At 34.9% G+C, this 16,571-nt stretch overlaps 2 protein-coding genes across 2 annotated transcripts; both read left to right on the top strand.

Moving 5' to 3' along the window:
• Positions 1 to 1,969: 1,969 nt before the first annotated feature.
• On the top strand, positions 1,970 to 5,535 carry serpine1 (serpin peptidase inhibitor, clade E (nexin, plasminogen activator inhibitor type 1), member 1). The gene is made up of 9 exons (XM_053496683.1): positions 1,970 to 2,087; positions 2,885 to 3,126; positions 3,230 to 3,454; positions 3,695 to 3,889; positions 4,039 to 4,237; positions 4,330 to 4,430; positions 4,533 to 4,619; positions 4,710 to 4,793; positions 4,886 to 5,535. Exons 1-9 carry the CDS (start codon positions 2,014 to 2,016, stop codon positions 4,930 to 4,932), a joined length of 1,254 nt encoding a protein of 417 aa, XP_053352658.1. The 5' UTR covers positions 1,970 to 2,013; the 3' UTR covers positions 4,933 to 5,535.
• Positions 5,536 to 6,354: 819 nt separating this feature from the next.
• On the top strand, positions 6,355 to 15,598 carry ap1s1 (adaptor related protein complex 1 subunit sigma 1). Its single transcript, XM_053500987.1, has 5 exons — positions 6,355 to 6,532; positions 10,737 to 10,915; positions 12,964 to 13,072; positions 13,299 to 13,436; positions 14,394 to 15,598. Exons 1-5 carry the CDS (start codon positions 6,530 to 6,532, stop codon positions 14,439 to 14,441), a joined length of 477 nt encoding a protein of 158 aa, XP_053356962.1. The 5' UTR covers positions 6,355 to 6,529; the 3' UTR covers positions 14,442 to 15,598.
• The last annotated feature ends 973 nt before the right edge of the window (positions 15,599 to 16,571 follow it).

The raw sequence follows: 16,571 nt of genomic DNA, 5'->3' as shown, positions 1-16,571 counted from the left end.
TTCTGATTTAACCTTGATCTTATTTTTAATCAGTTTATTTAGGTGCATATAAATACAGTATATCATTTGTGTAGGCAGTTGTGATTAAAATACATACATTTCTAGATGTTCTGAAGTTGTGGTTATTGTATAAAAGAGATTGTATAGTATATATCTAGTATAGTGGGCATTGTATTGTAACATTAACAATAATCTGATCCATGTTGTTCATAGTTTTAATGTCATTTTGTGACCCTTGTATTACAAGGTTCTATTTGGGTTATACAGTAAATCAACAGGAGAGAACTCATGAATTTGTGTCTTCATGAACAGATACTTTATTTTGTTTTCTGGTTCTATATGAACAGGGCATTGCCCAAAGTAACATTGTACATACTTGGTTCCTTGTTTATTAAGCCATTTATGTACCAGGAGTACCTGTACATCATACTATGTATTAATATTCCAAAATATAATAGTTACTGGGAAAAAAAATTATGTATTTTTTAATGTAATGTTTGTATAATTAGGTAAACACTGGAAACAAATCTGAATGCTTTCAGGAGTGCTTTTTGCCTAGACAACAAAGAATTTTAACTGTTGATGAAAAAACACAAGTTATATAGTAATGTAAAGAGCAAACTGAAGAGTGGTTTTATATCACGTAAAAGAGATTCTGTGTTTCCTCCAGAAGGTGGCTTAAGTTAATGGATTTTCCAGAATCCCCTAAGTTTTTGGCCCATATGGTAACGATGAGTCACAAGTTAGCGTTCCCATGTTTGTCTGTAATGTGAAATAGGTGGGCGATCTTTCTGGGGTCTGGACTTGTGGTCTATTTCCATTTGTAATCTGGAATGCTGCTATTTTGGAAAAACTGTGTACCTCAGCTAAAAATAGTTTATTAATGATATGGAAAGGAAATGATTGCAATAATTTGATATTATGCTCATGTAGGCATCTAAAATGTGTCATTGTGTGACATCACTCAATTAGAGTGTTGCTAATTTTATAATTTTATTTTATCATCTCATCTAACATGCAGTTATAATTAAAGTATAATACTTAACCATTTAATTATTACCCTGTATTTTTTTGGAAAAGCATTTTCTTCTATTTTAAATTACTCAGTGTGATTAAACCCCTCAAGAGGTTGGTTTAATAGTTGGCTCTAGTTTTAATTCCGGTATCCTCTACTCATAATTTAAAACTTAATGTAGAAACAAGAATATCAAGTCAGTTCAAATTATTATGCCACACATGGTTGCTCAAAACATGATACAAAGCACAGTTCTCTGCATTTTATATATCACCTGTTTTCTCATCATTGTGTCACCAGACACAACCAGATCAGTCATGTTAGTGAACTCAAGTATCTCATGAGCCTCTCCATGAGCATGTGGCCTGGAATGCTTATTCTCTAGGACATATAATAACAATACAGTGTGTCACCTTCACCGGAGGATCGAGCCAGTGAGATTAGTTTGGGACAGAATCTTGTGGTTATTTTCAGTATGAACTCTCATCTTAATGACATTTGAAAATTATAATGACAAAGGCTGATTTAATAAGAATATTGTTAATATATTTTCAAAACATTTGTTAAATTTGCTTCCCATCTTATCTGTGTTTGTGTCTAAGTAATACATGATTACGTAAGACTGATGTCTGAGGGTAAGTCCGCAGTCTGACTGTATAAGTCTGAGCCTGGCACTAAGAAAATATACTGTCTAATAATTTTGTGTGTAATAGTTAATGTGTAGTGAAGTATTTAGTAATTAAATTATGAGCCACACACACACACACACACACACAAGTCCACTGAATTTAATATCCTGCCAAATCCAGTGAATCTTTAGTTCAATTGACATTACTGAGGATTTTTTTTCATGTCTGTGTGAAGTAAAGTGAAAGCAGGGGAGGAGGGATAGGGGCAGACTGAAAAGGCAGACAGATATGACTTCACAACTTCCGTTAGCTAGATAGGAGGAGCTTTGAGTCCTTTAAATACGCCAGATATTTGCTGAGACTCAGCTCATGTCTGCCAGGCAAATCCAGAAGACAGTCTGCAAGATTAGTTCACTGAAGACACCTACAAGGCTTACTTTAAGGTAATGATTTTAACTATCATACAGTGTTTGATTCTGAAGTTAGCTGTTTGCATGCTTTAAAAATAAAGTGACTTACATGTATTGCCATATTTACTTTGCTAGTGAGTTAATAAATGATAGGGAAGGGACATAAGCACTTGTATTGTAAAGTTGATTTGTTTGGTAATATACACAAAAAGAGCACATTTAATCTTCATATATTTGTGTGATGTCTGTGGTAAAATTTAAAAGCAATTATGTTTACTAATAAATTTATAATATTATAAAACTTAACAAGTGGTTTATCTTGTAAGCCAAGAAAATGTGTCCAGCCACTTCAGTGGACCAAAACCACAATGTCATCTAGGTTTGGAAATAGATTTATAATAATAATAATAATAATAATAATAATAGTAATGTCCATTGTGGTGTAGTGCTTAGACTTGAGACAGAAAGTTTTTTCTTGGCATTACAAGCACAGCTCATGTAACTGGTTCAGTGTATTTTTGGACAGTTAAGAAAGAACCTTTTGAGAAAAAGAAAGGTGAGTCAAGGCAGCCAAATGGAAACATGGCATTTAAATTGTGTGTATATTATAACCTGTGGGAAAAATATATCAAAACAAATGTATTCAAACATAGGAATACACTAAAATGTTCATCAAGTTTGTCTTAATCAATAGAGAAAATATGTAATAGTGTCATATTATCCTTATCTGCTTTCAGTGGACATTATTTCCTGGGTTGTTTGATTCAGTTCAGTATTAGTTGTGCAATTACTTAAAAGCTAAATAGCATGTTTTGTCCCTCTCAAAACAGGATGCAGAGCCTATGTGTACTATTGATCGTCGCCTTTTGTGGGCCAGCTCTGGGTAATCGCCTGCAGGAGCAGCAGACAGATTTTGGACTCCGTGTTTTTTCAAAAGCTGCCCAAGCCCATCCACATCAAAATCTCCTTCTGTCTCCATATGGTCTCTCCTCCATGCTGGGGATGGCTCAGCTGGGAGCCAACGGTATCACTTTAAAGACTCTCAAACGACGCATGGGCTACTCTCTGAAAGGTAGGTCTCAGAACAACAGTCTAAAATATAATCAATTTGTGTATGTAGCATCAAAATCATTTTATGCATTTTAACTACTTCTTACATTTCCTTTCATGCATAGATCATGGAATGTCACATCAACAAAGGCTTCTTCAGAGAGACCTGGCAAGTGAAGAAGGAGTGGAAGTGGCAAGTGGCATAATGGTGGGCAGGAAGGTAATCTTGGAAAAAGACTTCAGACGTAGCCTATTAAAGGCTTTTCAGAGTGTGCCACACCAGGTGGACTTCAGCAATCCTGAAACAGCCGTGGATGTCATCAACTCCTGGATGTCAGACAACACTGGAGGTGTGTTTGTGTGTAATGTGAATTTGGGTGCTGGATTGAGTGTTGATTTTAAGTCATTTAAGTCTAATAACTCTTAAACGCAAACAGAAATATTCTAAAATTCTATAATATTATAAGTCCAAGCTGCATTCTAAAACACGTTTGAAATTGTAATGAATCTGTAATTCTAAAGAAGACCATAAAACAAGTCTTTAAAATTCTTGAAGTTCTCATTCCTCATTTATTTATTTTTTTGCTTAGGCATGATCCCAAATTTCCTACAGTCTGGAGCATTAAGTGACCAGACACGATTGGTGCTGTTGAATGGTCTTCACTTCCATGGGCTTTGGAAGAACCCCTTTGACCCTAAACTGACTGCAGAGGCAACCTTTCACGTAGCTAACGGCAGTACAGTGTCAGTGCCAATGATGAGATCAACGCAAAAGTTCAACTACGGTAAGGAAGAAAAATGCAAATGTATTAATGAATGTATGATTTAATATAGATATTTAAGTAGATAAGTGAATTAATAACTTAACATAACTGTTTTTTTCTAAGTAGTATCCAGCCAACATTGTTTTAAATATTGCTTTCGCTCCAACCAGGTGATTTTATTACAAAGGAGGGCATTGAATATGATGTTATTGAGGTGCCATATGATGGAGACTCAATGAGCATGCTCATCATATCATCTTTCGAGAAGGATGTACCTCTTTCCGCCCTAACCAACGAGCTAAGCAGTAACAAAATCCAGGAATGGAGGAAGCAGTTGAGGAAAGTTTCTCGAGAGTTGATGATTCCCAGGTAAAATTAACACATTACACTGCAGGTATTAACTCTTTGAGCTTTACATTATGTAAGCCTAATGCTGGTGTTTGTGTCAATACTTTGTCCAGATTTTCCTTAGACGTAGAAGTTGATCTGAAGTCAGCACTAAGAAAACTGGGTCTTGGCAACATCTTCAGTCAATCTAAGGCTGATTTCTCCCATATGACTTGTAAGCAAGGGAATGTTTGAATATATTGCTTTCACAATTGCTTTTGCTTTTTGCATTTATTTGCATTAATAATGTATTTTTTTATTTTCTCTTCACCTTTAGCTGAAGAGCCATTGTATGTATCTAAGGTCTTACAAAGAGTAAAGATTGAGGTTAATGAAGAGGGAACCAAAGGATCTTCTGCTGGAGGTACACATAACTTCCTTCTACAATAGTTGCAATGCTTTCTTAAATATAAAGCAAAGGTGTTTACAAATCACATTGTTTTATCTATTTTAGGTATCATCATCTACTCTCGCATGGCCATACCGGAGCACATTTTAAATCGTCCATTCCTGTTTCTCATACAACACAAGCCAACAGGTTAGATTTGTTTTCAGCTATTTGTGAATAGGACTTTGCTAGCAATTTCTTTCTTTTTTAAAAAAATCTGAATTCTCTGTTTAATTCCACAGATGCTGTGCTATTCATTGGTCAAGTAAACCAACCTCAGGATCATTAGCAATCCCATAAGCACTAAGAAGATTACTGTCACTGTCTTCTAACAAATTACTACTGAGTCAGTGCAGGTTTGGAAACAAGATAAAGTAGCAAAAATGCAACCCAGAGACCCCACTAAAAAGTGCACTTTGAAATGTTAACCTCAACAAATGGGTTAATAAGATGAGTATTTTGAAATTAATTAATTTGTTTGATTAAAAAGCCTCACTGCATTAACTGGAAATAATTTATCATTAAGGATTTTATTGCGCAATGTGTGTGGGGGGGATGGCACTGTAAAAATTATTTGTAAATGAAGGATGAGGCAAATGTTACTATTGTTGTAGGACTATATGGGCAATTTTTTAAAGGCTTTTATAAAGATTATGACTTTAAAAGAAGTATTTTGAAACAGTAGTTTTAAACCTGCAAGAACATGATGTCTAAAATTTGCTAAAATGTTTTGCTATCATGATGTTTATTTTACATATTATATTCAATGCAAATTGTATTTTTTTAAAAACCTGTATTTATTTATATGTGAAAACTTTTATATGTGTGAAAATGACATATTTGTACATTGAGAGTTATTATTAAAATGTAATAAACATACTTTTTAATGAAAAACTCAGCATGCTTCTTCGCTCCTTTTGGTGTTTCATTTGCAACTGAGGACACCTGGTGTTCATACTGAGAGAGAGAGAGAGAGAGAGAGAGAGAGAGAGAGAGCGTGCCATTGCTAAATATGGTCATCGGATGAGTATTTCAGTACAGTATTTCTCTACAAAACTTTTTTATGTGTGGTCAAGTATGTATGAGTCCCAGTTATTGGACCTAATTGGGTAAATCACTTGGACCACTGCATTGCATTGTGGGATTTCTATAAGTATTTTCCTTATGTAGTGTGTAGCACGACCTTAAAATGCCATATAATAATAAAATACATTAAAAATAATAATGTGCACTAAGGCATCATTTAAAAAGAGGTCTTTGAAACCTGAAAATGTAGAACTAAAATCATTAAGGAGTTTTGGACAGAATCCCACTAGGGATAAACAATAATTTGTGAATTACAGTTGGACATTTTGGTATATTCTCCCAAAATATTACTTTGCAAATGAAGTTGGCATTAACCCCCCCGCACCCCCTCCTCTTTTTTGCAAACGCATACGTAAGATCGTCCGAGTCCCATCACCATGGAAACCAAAATCAGCCTACGACTTTGTTATAGCAACAACATCTAATCCACGACAGGCTTACTAACATCTATCACAAAAAAGCTGATTCAAAACCACAACAGTACAACAGTGTCGCCTGCACACGGAATGACAATTAAATCGCATAAGTGACGGTGACAATTAAACCATCATAAGTGATGGTTACCGAGCCATGGCACGAATTCCCTACACGAAAGAAGCCTCTTTAAGCATTATCACGCAGTGCGCATGCGCACAGACAGACGATGACGCTTCCTTTCCAGCCTCAATGGGGCTTTTTTTGAACCCACTCAACTACTAAGAGTGTAAAATAGACATGAAAAACTAGTATCTTGCGTTTCTACGTAAAACATTTTTTTCGTATATTTCCATTGTGTCGGACACGCTTGAGAAGCCTAGAAAATGGTAAGTTAATTCAGTAGAGACTTTGTCGGCTCACGTTACCGGATGAGCTAAAGCGACCAGAGCAGCTTGTAGCTAGCTTGTTCAGATTCTAACAAAACCGCAATGAATTGTTCTAACAAAACCCCGTCATCGGTGACAACATGGTGTATAAATGAATACAAAATATTTAAGTAATTTATAATGCTGGAAGTTATTTAGCTCAGTGTGTTTTAATTGGTATGTAGGAGAGAGGTCAGAATATTTGATGTGTCGAAAGTGTCAGAGCCGTTTGTGTCGATAGCTTTGCGCAAGAACTATATACACCTTCCTCTAGTTTAACCTCTTAGCATAGCTAGCTAAGGAACTACTGAAATAAGAGCCAAGTTTTAACTTTTAGAGTTATTTATGGACAAATTTGAAAATGATCTATATCTACCTTCACCCAGTGAATAGCTATTTTTAAAGGGTGGATTATTTTCACAGCAGTTTAGTGGCATTTTAGTGAATGCTTCAGTGGTATGTGTTTATCTGTCACAGCTGTGGATTTTCCAATTGAACACCCAAAGTATCCTCCCAGTGTGAACCTGTTAGACAGAAAGCGGACCATTATGTCTGGTTAAAGACAATCTATGTTACACCTACAGTACACCCACAGATGTGCTGCCATACCTGCTGTAGTTTTTATCACTAAAATTTCAGGGTCACTGAGAATGTTCACAAACTCAAAACTCATATCTGACCAACTGTGGTCATCTGGCTGACTTACAAGTTAGTTGTATGTAAAGTGTCCCCAGAGTAATACTGTAGTACTGCTTTTAAAGAGCACTGTACTCTTATAGTGTGAGTAGCCCAGAACAAACTTGCCCTATTTTACTGCCCCAACACACACTATTCTCAGATATTTTAAACAAGTTTTTTTTTTTTTTTTTTTTTAAAGAAATCCTTTTAAAACACCATTTCAGGCACACAATTAATCATGTGCTTTTATTTCTGAGACCATTGCAGCTAGTTTGATAGTCATCCTTTGGCCAAGCAGTTATCAAAAACATGCTAGGTCTCATAAATGACTCCTTTCATTTTTTTTTTTTTGTCAGGATTTTCTTGGAGGATTTGATAGAAATGCATCAGTACACCTGCAGAAAACTATGACAGAAAGATCTAACATATCTACTTAGTTTGTAGATATGCTTGTTCTTGATGAGTGAATCATCCACAAAAAGAAAAAAATTGAATTATATGTCTTTGTTCTAGCCATTCATAGTCACTGCATCCTGAGTAGAAGACCTGCATTTGCTCTACAAATTTTAGGCTGTTTTCAAAAAGGCTGAAGCGCACTTAGTTTTGCAGGTAACTGTTCATATCTGAATTAGCTAATAAATATCAATTTCAGTAGGCAAATAGCAACATTGGTATCTCATCTAATTAATAACGTTTATTTTGTAAAAAAAAAAAAAAAAAAGGGAGGCATATACAGAACCAAAATTGTGCCAGATATGTTCCTCAGTTTACTCCGGACGCTGAGACGCATTAAGAGAATGTAAGCTATAGCTAAAATTGTAACTTGTGAATTTTGTCCTACGCAAATTATTCCAACAATGTTGAGTGAGCTTTAGAGAGAATTTTATCAGTAAACTTCCTGTGTTTTGACAAGTGCTCTGGCAAGGAAGTAATGTTCCATATGTTAAAGCCGATAAGGCTTTGTTCGTGGCTCTTCATCTAGTTTATTTGCACTTACATATTTAATTTCATCCAGCAGTTCTGAAAGTATCCAGTGTTAATATATTTATGTATTCAGAATGATTTGTCATACAAAATCTTTTATGCCCAAACAACCCAAATGATGATTACTGTTGAAAAATATAGCACTCATTATTCAGCCAGCTTAGAATATTATAGACTTTTTCACTCTGCTACAATATAAGTTCTTTTTGCTTATCTTAATGAAACTATACGTACACAAACCGCAACTAACATTTATCAAAGTAAGTAAGATAATTAGATTAGCTATACACTGTGGCCTGGCTATGTTTGTACAATTGTTTGTATATTAACTGTAACTGTAAATTATATTTTAAGCTGATGTTTTGCTTGCATGTTATTTTGACCCCAACTACTGTGTTTTTTTCTTGTGGCAGCAGCAGTTTATTTTCAGCCAGATTACACACTGGATTGTCTGTTGATTTCACGGATTGACCTTTATTTGTTTGTTTGTTGTGATTTATCCCTGTCTTTGTTTGTTTTTATTGCCAAAATTTAGTGAAACCTGGCAAATCTATATTTGGAATGAGAAGACGTACAGCTAATATTACACATGGGCAGATAGATGTAGACTTTCCCTTTCTGGAGAATGCTATTTTTGGCCATGTCCTCAATTAATCTTTTTCTCACATTCTTATCACACCAGGCTAAAGGAAAACGGGACCAGATAGGGGGCAAAAACAAAACAAGACGACACAAAAAAAATGGGTACTACATTCATTAGCTAGATTGAGTAGACACACAGCTGTGGTTTAGACAAAGTGTAGTCACATACTTTAGTCAAATTATCATATGTGTTTGCATATTATGTGTTGGATACGAATTGGTAATGCTTTGAATACAATAATGTAGTGGTTCTTTAGCCTGATCCTAAAAGACTCATGTTTCCATCACTGCATGTTTTAGTTATTTTATTTCCTGCTCTATCACTCACTCATCTTTTATACCCCTTTATCCTGTATTCAGGGTTACTGTGGGGCCTGGAGCCTATCCCAGGAGATTTGGGGCACAAGACGGGGTGCACCCTGGACAATCTATCGCAGGGCATAAAAACTTAACACAATTAACTTTAACTACATGTCTTTAGAATGTGGGAGGAAACCGGAGTCGAACCCGGACCCTGGAGGTGCAAGGTGACCACCAACGTGCCGCCCTGCTCTATCACATCTAGTTAAATTTCAGCAAAGGTTATTAATTAGTTAATTAGCTGATTAGTTAAATTAGGTGTGCTGGGAGCTGAGAAGACATTACATTGTGCAAGGCAGGAGCTCCTGAAGGACCATGTTTGAGAATAACGGCTGTAGTGTAATTTATTTAACATGGGTTGTTTTATATGTAAATCAAGTACTATTAAATTCTTTTATCTATTCTTCCCTGGTCCATTAAACCACATTAGTCATTTTTTAGTCTCACTGCATCATAGGCAAACTTTTTATGTACTACTAGGTTGAAGGGGCTAAAAGTATGCCAGTATTAAAGGTACTGATGGTTTTGTTATTGTGTGTAATATTTTGACAGGAGTGCTTTATACATGTTAATATTATATTCCAATCTAAATATCAGATTAATGTTCACCCTTATTGTTCTAGCCCAGGTTATTAATACTAATGCCTACTAATAATGATTAGACGTGCGTGATCGTAATTTCACATTACACACATTTTGTTTCATTTATTGTGTCTGGGTAATGTATGGTTATCTCTCATTTCTACAGTAGACGAGTGCACTGCTCCTGTACAGCCTCACAGTCAGTCTTTGCATTTTCTCTGTCTGGTTAATCAGGGCATCTACTGTCCTGGTTCACTTGGAAACATTGGTTGGTACAGAACAACCTTTTTGTATCACTCTGATTGATATTCTCATCCCTGGTTTACTAGTTGCAGATTGAGTTCAGTGGAGGATGGTCTATGTAGGCCAGAGCCACAAAGACTAATGCCACACTCTCCAAGTCTTTCAAATATTTAAAGGATGAGAAATATATCGACCCAACTGATGGTTTAATTTTGAAATGATGAATGCTGTTGAAATTGTGCTGCAGAAGAGCCAACGTTTTTGTAATAGCTTAAGCTGACCATTTTTACAGTATCAGCAGGTGTTTTTTCACGGCAGGTTTATTTTACGTTTTTGAGTTCTTTGGTTTGTTTAGATTGCAAGAATCAACTGTGATCTAATTCTGTGTCAGATCTTTTAAAATATTTTTTTAGAGCCCCCACAGAATAAAAAAAAAACTGTGACTGATTAAATGTTTGTTAATTGCCTTGCTCCCCCTTGTTTATCTTTCTATGAATGAATAAGCTGTTAGTAAGCATTTGCCCTGACTTTAATAGAACAGCTTGTTCTTTATTTACTCTAGCCTGATATTAGTCTGCTTCATTTAGTTTCACAGGAAATGTGCATTTGTTTTATTTAAAAGGTGATAATATCTCCTATTTGTTCATTGTCTTCCTCTTCCTCCTTCTCTTCGTAGATGCGGTTTATGCTGTTGTTTAGCCGGCAGGGGAAGCTGCGGCTGCAAAAATGGTACACAGCCACAGCTGAACGTGACAAGAAAAAAATGGTGCGAGAGCTCATGCAGGTGGTGCTGGCTCGGAAGCCCAAAATGTGCAGTTTCCTGGAATGGAGAGACCTAAAGATAGTCTACAAGAGGTGAGGTGACACAGTAAATATATACATGGTGTACCAGAAATAATATTTAATTTTAGATTTTTTGTAAGGATATTTTAGGAAAGCATATGTATATAAGGCATGTTGCACTTGTAAAGGGTTTTTCTGTTTAAAATATTATATTCTGTAAAAAGATTGCTAATATTTATTTTCTTTGTTTAAAAAAAATCCAATAAGTATTTGGTTGTTATGACCTTATTTTGAAATAGATACTTTTATAAATAGTTAAATAAAAGTATAATAATAGTTATTATAATTTTTTTTTTTTTTTTTTTTTCCCTGATAAGAAACTAATGATTTATGTGAGGGGTGTTCAAGTCAAACTGGGACTTCTGACAGTTTTACTGCAGCTAAGGGTCGCATCACTGTACTGTTCTTGAAGTCTTCTGTAAATATCAATCATTTTTACACCTTCATTTACCAGACATTTCAAAGTCCCGGTTTGCCTTGAATGATCTTCAGGTAATATTTCTGTATCAACAGAATGGTTTGTAATGCTACAAAAATCTATTATTTCTTCCAATAGCCTTTTAAAAGAAATCGGTAACTGCCTTTAAATAGTAAGACTGTAAACCGTAGACCTCCATAACATCTTAATTCATAAGCCATACCATACATACAAGTTTAAATTCATAATGCAGTGAATCGATATTTAATGATACTACTGAATCATCTATGATATAATTAGAATTGATTTCGTATTCTTAAACCATATGTATCCAACTTTGTCCAGAATCTAGGGTTGTGATCGAAGGGGACTGTTTTATGTATCCATGTTATCGGCAAATTCCCTTGCCTGCTTCATATCACTTATTTATTTATTAAATGAGTTGTTGTTTCCCCAAAATGCTCTTTTTTTACCAACATTTTTCTTTCAAACTGATGCAACAATCAAAATCTTCAGATTGTTACACCATTATTAATAAACATGCCATCTGTAACTTAACCATATTGCTTTATTTTGGATTTTAAAAATCAGTTTTGTTCGTGATGTAACAGTGAAATTCTTCCCGCCCATGTGTTTAAATATCAAGCCACAGGTGCTGCACGTACTCTAATAATACACTAGATCTATTACGTTGGCTATTGTTAACATATGCACACAAACCTGCTGGTGTGAATGAGTACGGATTGCGCAACTTCTTATAGGCGCAGCATACACAGACACACATGCGCACTAACTTTGCCTTTTGCTGAAGGTCAGCCACATGCTCATGGTGATAACGGCTGATTGTAGCTCATGCATATGCAGAGAGACAAGAATCTCCATGTATGTTCTCTCCAGTTGTGTAATCTGTTTAAATGTTTCAGTGTGAAACCTAGCACTTATGTGAGGTTCTGTTGACTGAGTTGACCTTAAATGTCAGAAGTTGCCACATCAGATGTTAGTGATGACTTACTATGTGCGTCAGCATGAAACCACATGTCACATCAAAACATGACAGCCATTACCCTTTACCTGATGTTCTGTGAGTAACATGAACAGTACAAATGTCAGTGCAGTCAGCCTCAGAATTTCTTTACCCTCATATTGTTTTATATTGAGCATCTGGTTTTCTGCACAGTACACGGCCCCTGATGTTGGATTTAATTGTATGGATTTAGTGGTGTATAGAGATGTTATATTGAGTATATTTATGTTCTGGCCACTAGGGGGCTCTAGCAGAAAGAGCTTCTTAGTGGATGCAGATCAATTTCTAATGTACAAAGTATGTTGCGTTAGATTTTTGTTGTTGTGTTGTGCATGACAAAGCTTTTAACATTCAAAAAAGTGGAATGATAGTAGACAATTTCATAGCAAGAAAGTTTGTACTTATTTATTCAGTCTATATTACTCAGTTGTTAGCATGTTTCTTGTTAGCTATCCACTTAAATAACACTTGCATACAATGCCTTTACGCTAGTCTATCAATGCTTGCTATGTGTATATATAGGTATGTGTTGAAGTTAGTAAATTGTACTTGGAAGTCTGTTTTCATTCTCACCCATGGTGTGTGTGTGTGTGTGTGTGTGGCTGGGCGTGTGGGTAGGTATGCCAGTCTGTATTTCTGTTGTGCAGTTGAAGAGCAGGACAATGAGCTGATTACTCTAGAGGTCATACATCGCTTCGTGGAGCTGCTGGATAAGTACTTTGGCAGCGTGAGTCATTCTTCAATTTTACCTCTTTCCTCTCTCCCTCTCTCTCTCTCTTTCTCTCTATCTCTCCCTCTCATTCCAACCCCCACCGACTTATCATTCCTGTGTTCTATAAGATTTTCTACAATTCTTGATTTTTTTATTTTTTGGTGAAAAGCTGTCTTTAGTATTAAAAAGAAATCTGAATTCTAAATTACTTTCCTGCCACACTTGTTTCTGACTCTTCTAGGTGTGTGAGCTTGACATCATTTTTAATTTTGAGAAGGCCTATTTTATCTTGGATGAATTTCTGATGGGGGGAGAAATCCAGGACACTTCAAAAAAAAGTGTACTTAAGGCAATTGAACAGGCAGACCTGCTACAAGAGGTGTGTATGTCTTTTTCATACAAAACATAATTATGTGGAAGTTTTTTAAAATTGTATTTGTTTGTATTCCTTGTCTGGAGATTTTGATTAAGACTGATATATATTTAAAGCTATTGCCAGATGTAAGGACGCACAAACAGATAAAAGTTGTTTTAAAATGTATACTGGGCTATATAAAAGCTTTGTTTTATATATAATTTTTTTCTTTGCTGTATATATGACAAAAGGGATGCTGTATGTGTGTGTGTGTGTATATATATATATATATATATATATATATATATATATATATATATATATATATACAGTGTGTGTGTGTGTGTGTGTATATATATATATATATATATATATATATATATATATATATATACACAGCATCCCTTTTGTCATTCAAATTTCCTGACCAGGTATCAGATAGCTATCTGATCTAGGACCACGCATGAATGTCATTCAGACAGCGATAAAAAAAAAATCAGATTTGTGTCTGATTTGGAAGTCATGCTAGTGAACGCAGCAAAAACGTATTTATGAAATGGGAAGCTCTTCACTGCTTCAGTTAGAGTTAACAGAATTGTTAACAGTATTTATCCAATTTTATAATCTCATACCCAGGCTCATAGAATTTGTTTATTTATATCCAAGTGGGGATAGATAATTTTTTTAATACCAGTTTTTCACTTCAGGTTGAATCTTATTGAATGCAGCCTAATTTGGCAACAAAGGTGGTGATTTAGTGTGAACATGACAGCAATGCACAAGAAGTGCAGCACTAAGGCTCTTTTGAAGCACCATTTTAAATCTGTATTATGTCTGAAATAATTTGTTCTTAAATAATGTAGATGTATGTATGGTAAAAGCTAAAAAAAAAGTGTAAAAAAAAAAAGGACCAAAATGTATTGGTGGCAGATTTTCCAGCACATCCCCCCCAAAAAAAGTAATTTTTATTGTCTGTTACAGGAGGATGAGTCTCCAAGAAGTGTTCTGGAGGAGATGGGTCTGGCATAGAATCCACTGAGGTTTAGGGACAGCATTAGGTACTACTACTGCATTTGGTGAGGGAATGGACTTTATTAGAGTGTATTTGGGGAGGGAGGGTCAGGAATGGCACGAGAAAGGACACACGGGATAGAGGGATGGTTTGAAAGTGTGTATACAGTTTTTATACTACTGAATTCCGCATGTGATTGTACTTTTTTCAACCCCATTTGTATTCATAATAATAAAATAGCTGCAGCTAATCAGGACTCTCTTTCTGAAGACACACTATACAGATTATAGTGTGGGATACAGATTAGACACTTGAACTCGATACACAGCCATTTATTTGTAATGAACTGAAAGTGCTTCAAGCCTTACCATGTTAACAAAAGGAGAAACGTGCACAATATGATTTTAGTCTATGAGGAGCAGTTATTTATTTCTGCAATCTCAAATTAATATATTCAGAAATACTTAGATTGTATTTTTGCTGCTCAGGAAAGATTGGCTGTAACCATCCATGCATGTCTATTTTTAAATGTGATGCAAGATTTAAAGTAGATGACCTATTAGACCTGAGCTGCTTGCTCTGCAATATAGGGACCACACAGTAAATCTGTATATGTGTGAGTGTATGTGTACAAAAGTGTGTGTATGTGTGTTTATAGTGAGTGGGAGTTGTATCTGTGTTATTCTATTGCACAGACTACCATTAAACCAGTTTTCCATGAGCCAGATTTAAAAATAAACTGTGATGTGTGACATACGAAATAGAAGAGAAATATTGAATAGGCCTTTGAGTTGGTAGACTATTGAATAGACTGCTGCATATGGTCTATTCATTCGGTTCTAGTTCTATGAACCACATCTGCAAAGTCTCTAAATGTTTATTTTAATACAAGCAGGAAATAATACCCACAAAAATGGTACCTAACCTCTTTCCTGTTTTGTCTCTTTCTATTTCCTGCTTTCCAAAGAAATGTGTCTGACTGTAAATGCGTGGTCTTGGAATAAAAAGGGAATAATATTTGAATAACTTCTTTAAAAAAAACAATACAAAAAAAGAGGGCTTTGGCATCATGTGTGACGTCGACTAGATAAAAAAAATTAAAGACAGCAAATTTTTTTTTAAATAAATATATATATATAAAATGTATTCTCCGAAATAAAAAATCTTTTGAGTAGAGTTGTGTATTTTTCTTTCTTAATACTGAGCTATTCTGTGATAAATTGCTGTTGCTCTCACCACCTGTCACATCCATGTCTTGGAGCTGACTCATAAGAACATGCGTAAAAATCTAGATTTTTCATAAACTGGATGAATGAATGTTAATCAAATGCAAAGAGAAATGCACATGACATTCTCTCATTGATATAATAAGCTCTATAAAAATATACCAAATGGCACTAATGGAACTCAAACCTGAGTGCAGAAACCATCAAGTCTTGGACTCTGACAGCATAATTATACAGTATGCAGTTACAGGGTGAAACTGGAGGTAGTTATATTTTATTTTTCCTGTTAATTTAATAGGTTAGTCCCTTTATGATGAGTCTGATTTTATACATTGTTCTAATAGTTTAGATAAAAGTTTTGTTTTCTTTCTCTGAACAAATAAGAATAATTGTAATCAATCCAAAACTAGTTTACTGTGCAAAATTGATAAATAAAACACTGTCTGTTTAAATTTCATCATTTTCTTTGTATGCAGTAATGATTTTGATTGCAAGTAAGTAAAAGTTTGAACAGCCACATTTTTATCTTTCTCCTGATACATATCCAAGTTGGTCTGAAACTTGTATGTTAATTCAATAACTAAACTAATTAATACAGCATGAGGATATGTGTGCTTGTCAGATTGTGTGTGAATGTAATTTTTAAAATGAAATAAAACCCCAATTTTCCTGTAAATTTGGGTCTGTATGGAGCATTTCTTCTGTTTGTTTTTTTAAACTGATAAATTAACTGACACTTCTTATAAAATTAGTGTTCGACAGGGAAAATAAAGACTGTTTCTTTATAAAAACCATTCCTTTGTTTTTATCACTGTTTGTATGGAGCAGAAATGTAGCACTGTTAGAGTTAGTGACTGAGAAAATGGGATCGAGAGAGATGGAGCATGTAAGTGGATGAGTCACCGGTCTTTTGTCACGCTG

The sequence above is a fragment of the Clarias gariepinus genome, chromosome 1, assembly GCF_024256425.1.
Source record: "Clarias gariepinus isolate MV-2021 ecotype Netherlands chromosome 1, CGAR_prim_01v2, whole genome shotgun sequence".
In the NCBI taxonomy this organism is placed as follows: domain Eukaryota; kingdom Metazoa; phylum Chordata; class Actinopteri; order Siluriformes; family Clariidae; genus Clarias; species Clarias gariepinus.
This window is presented reverse-complemented; position numbering and strand designations above follow the sequence as displayed.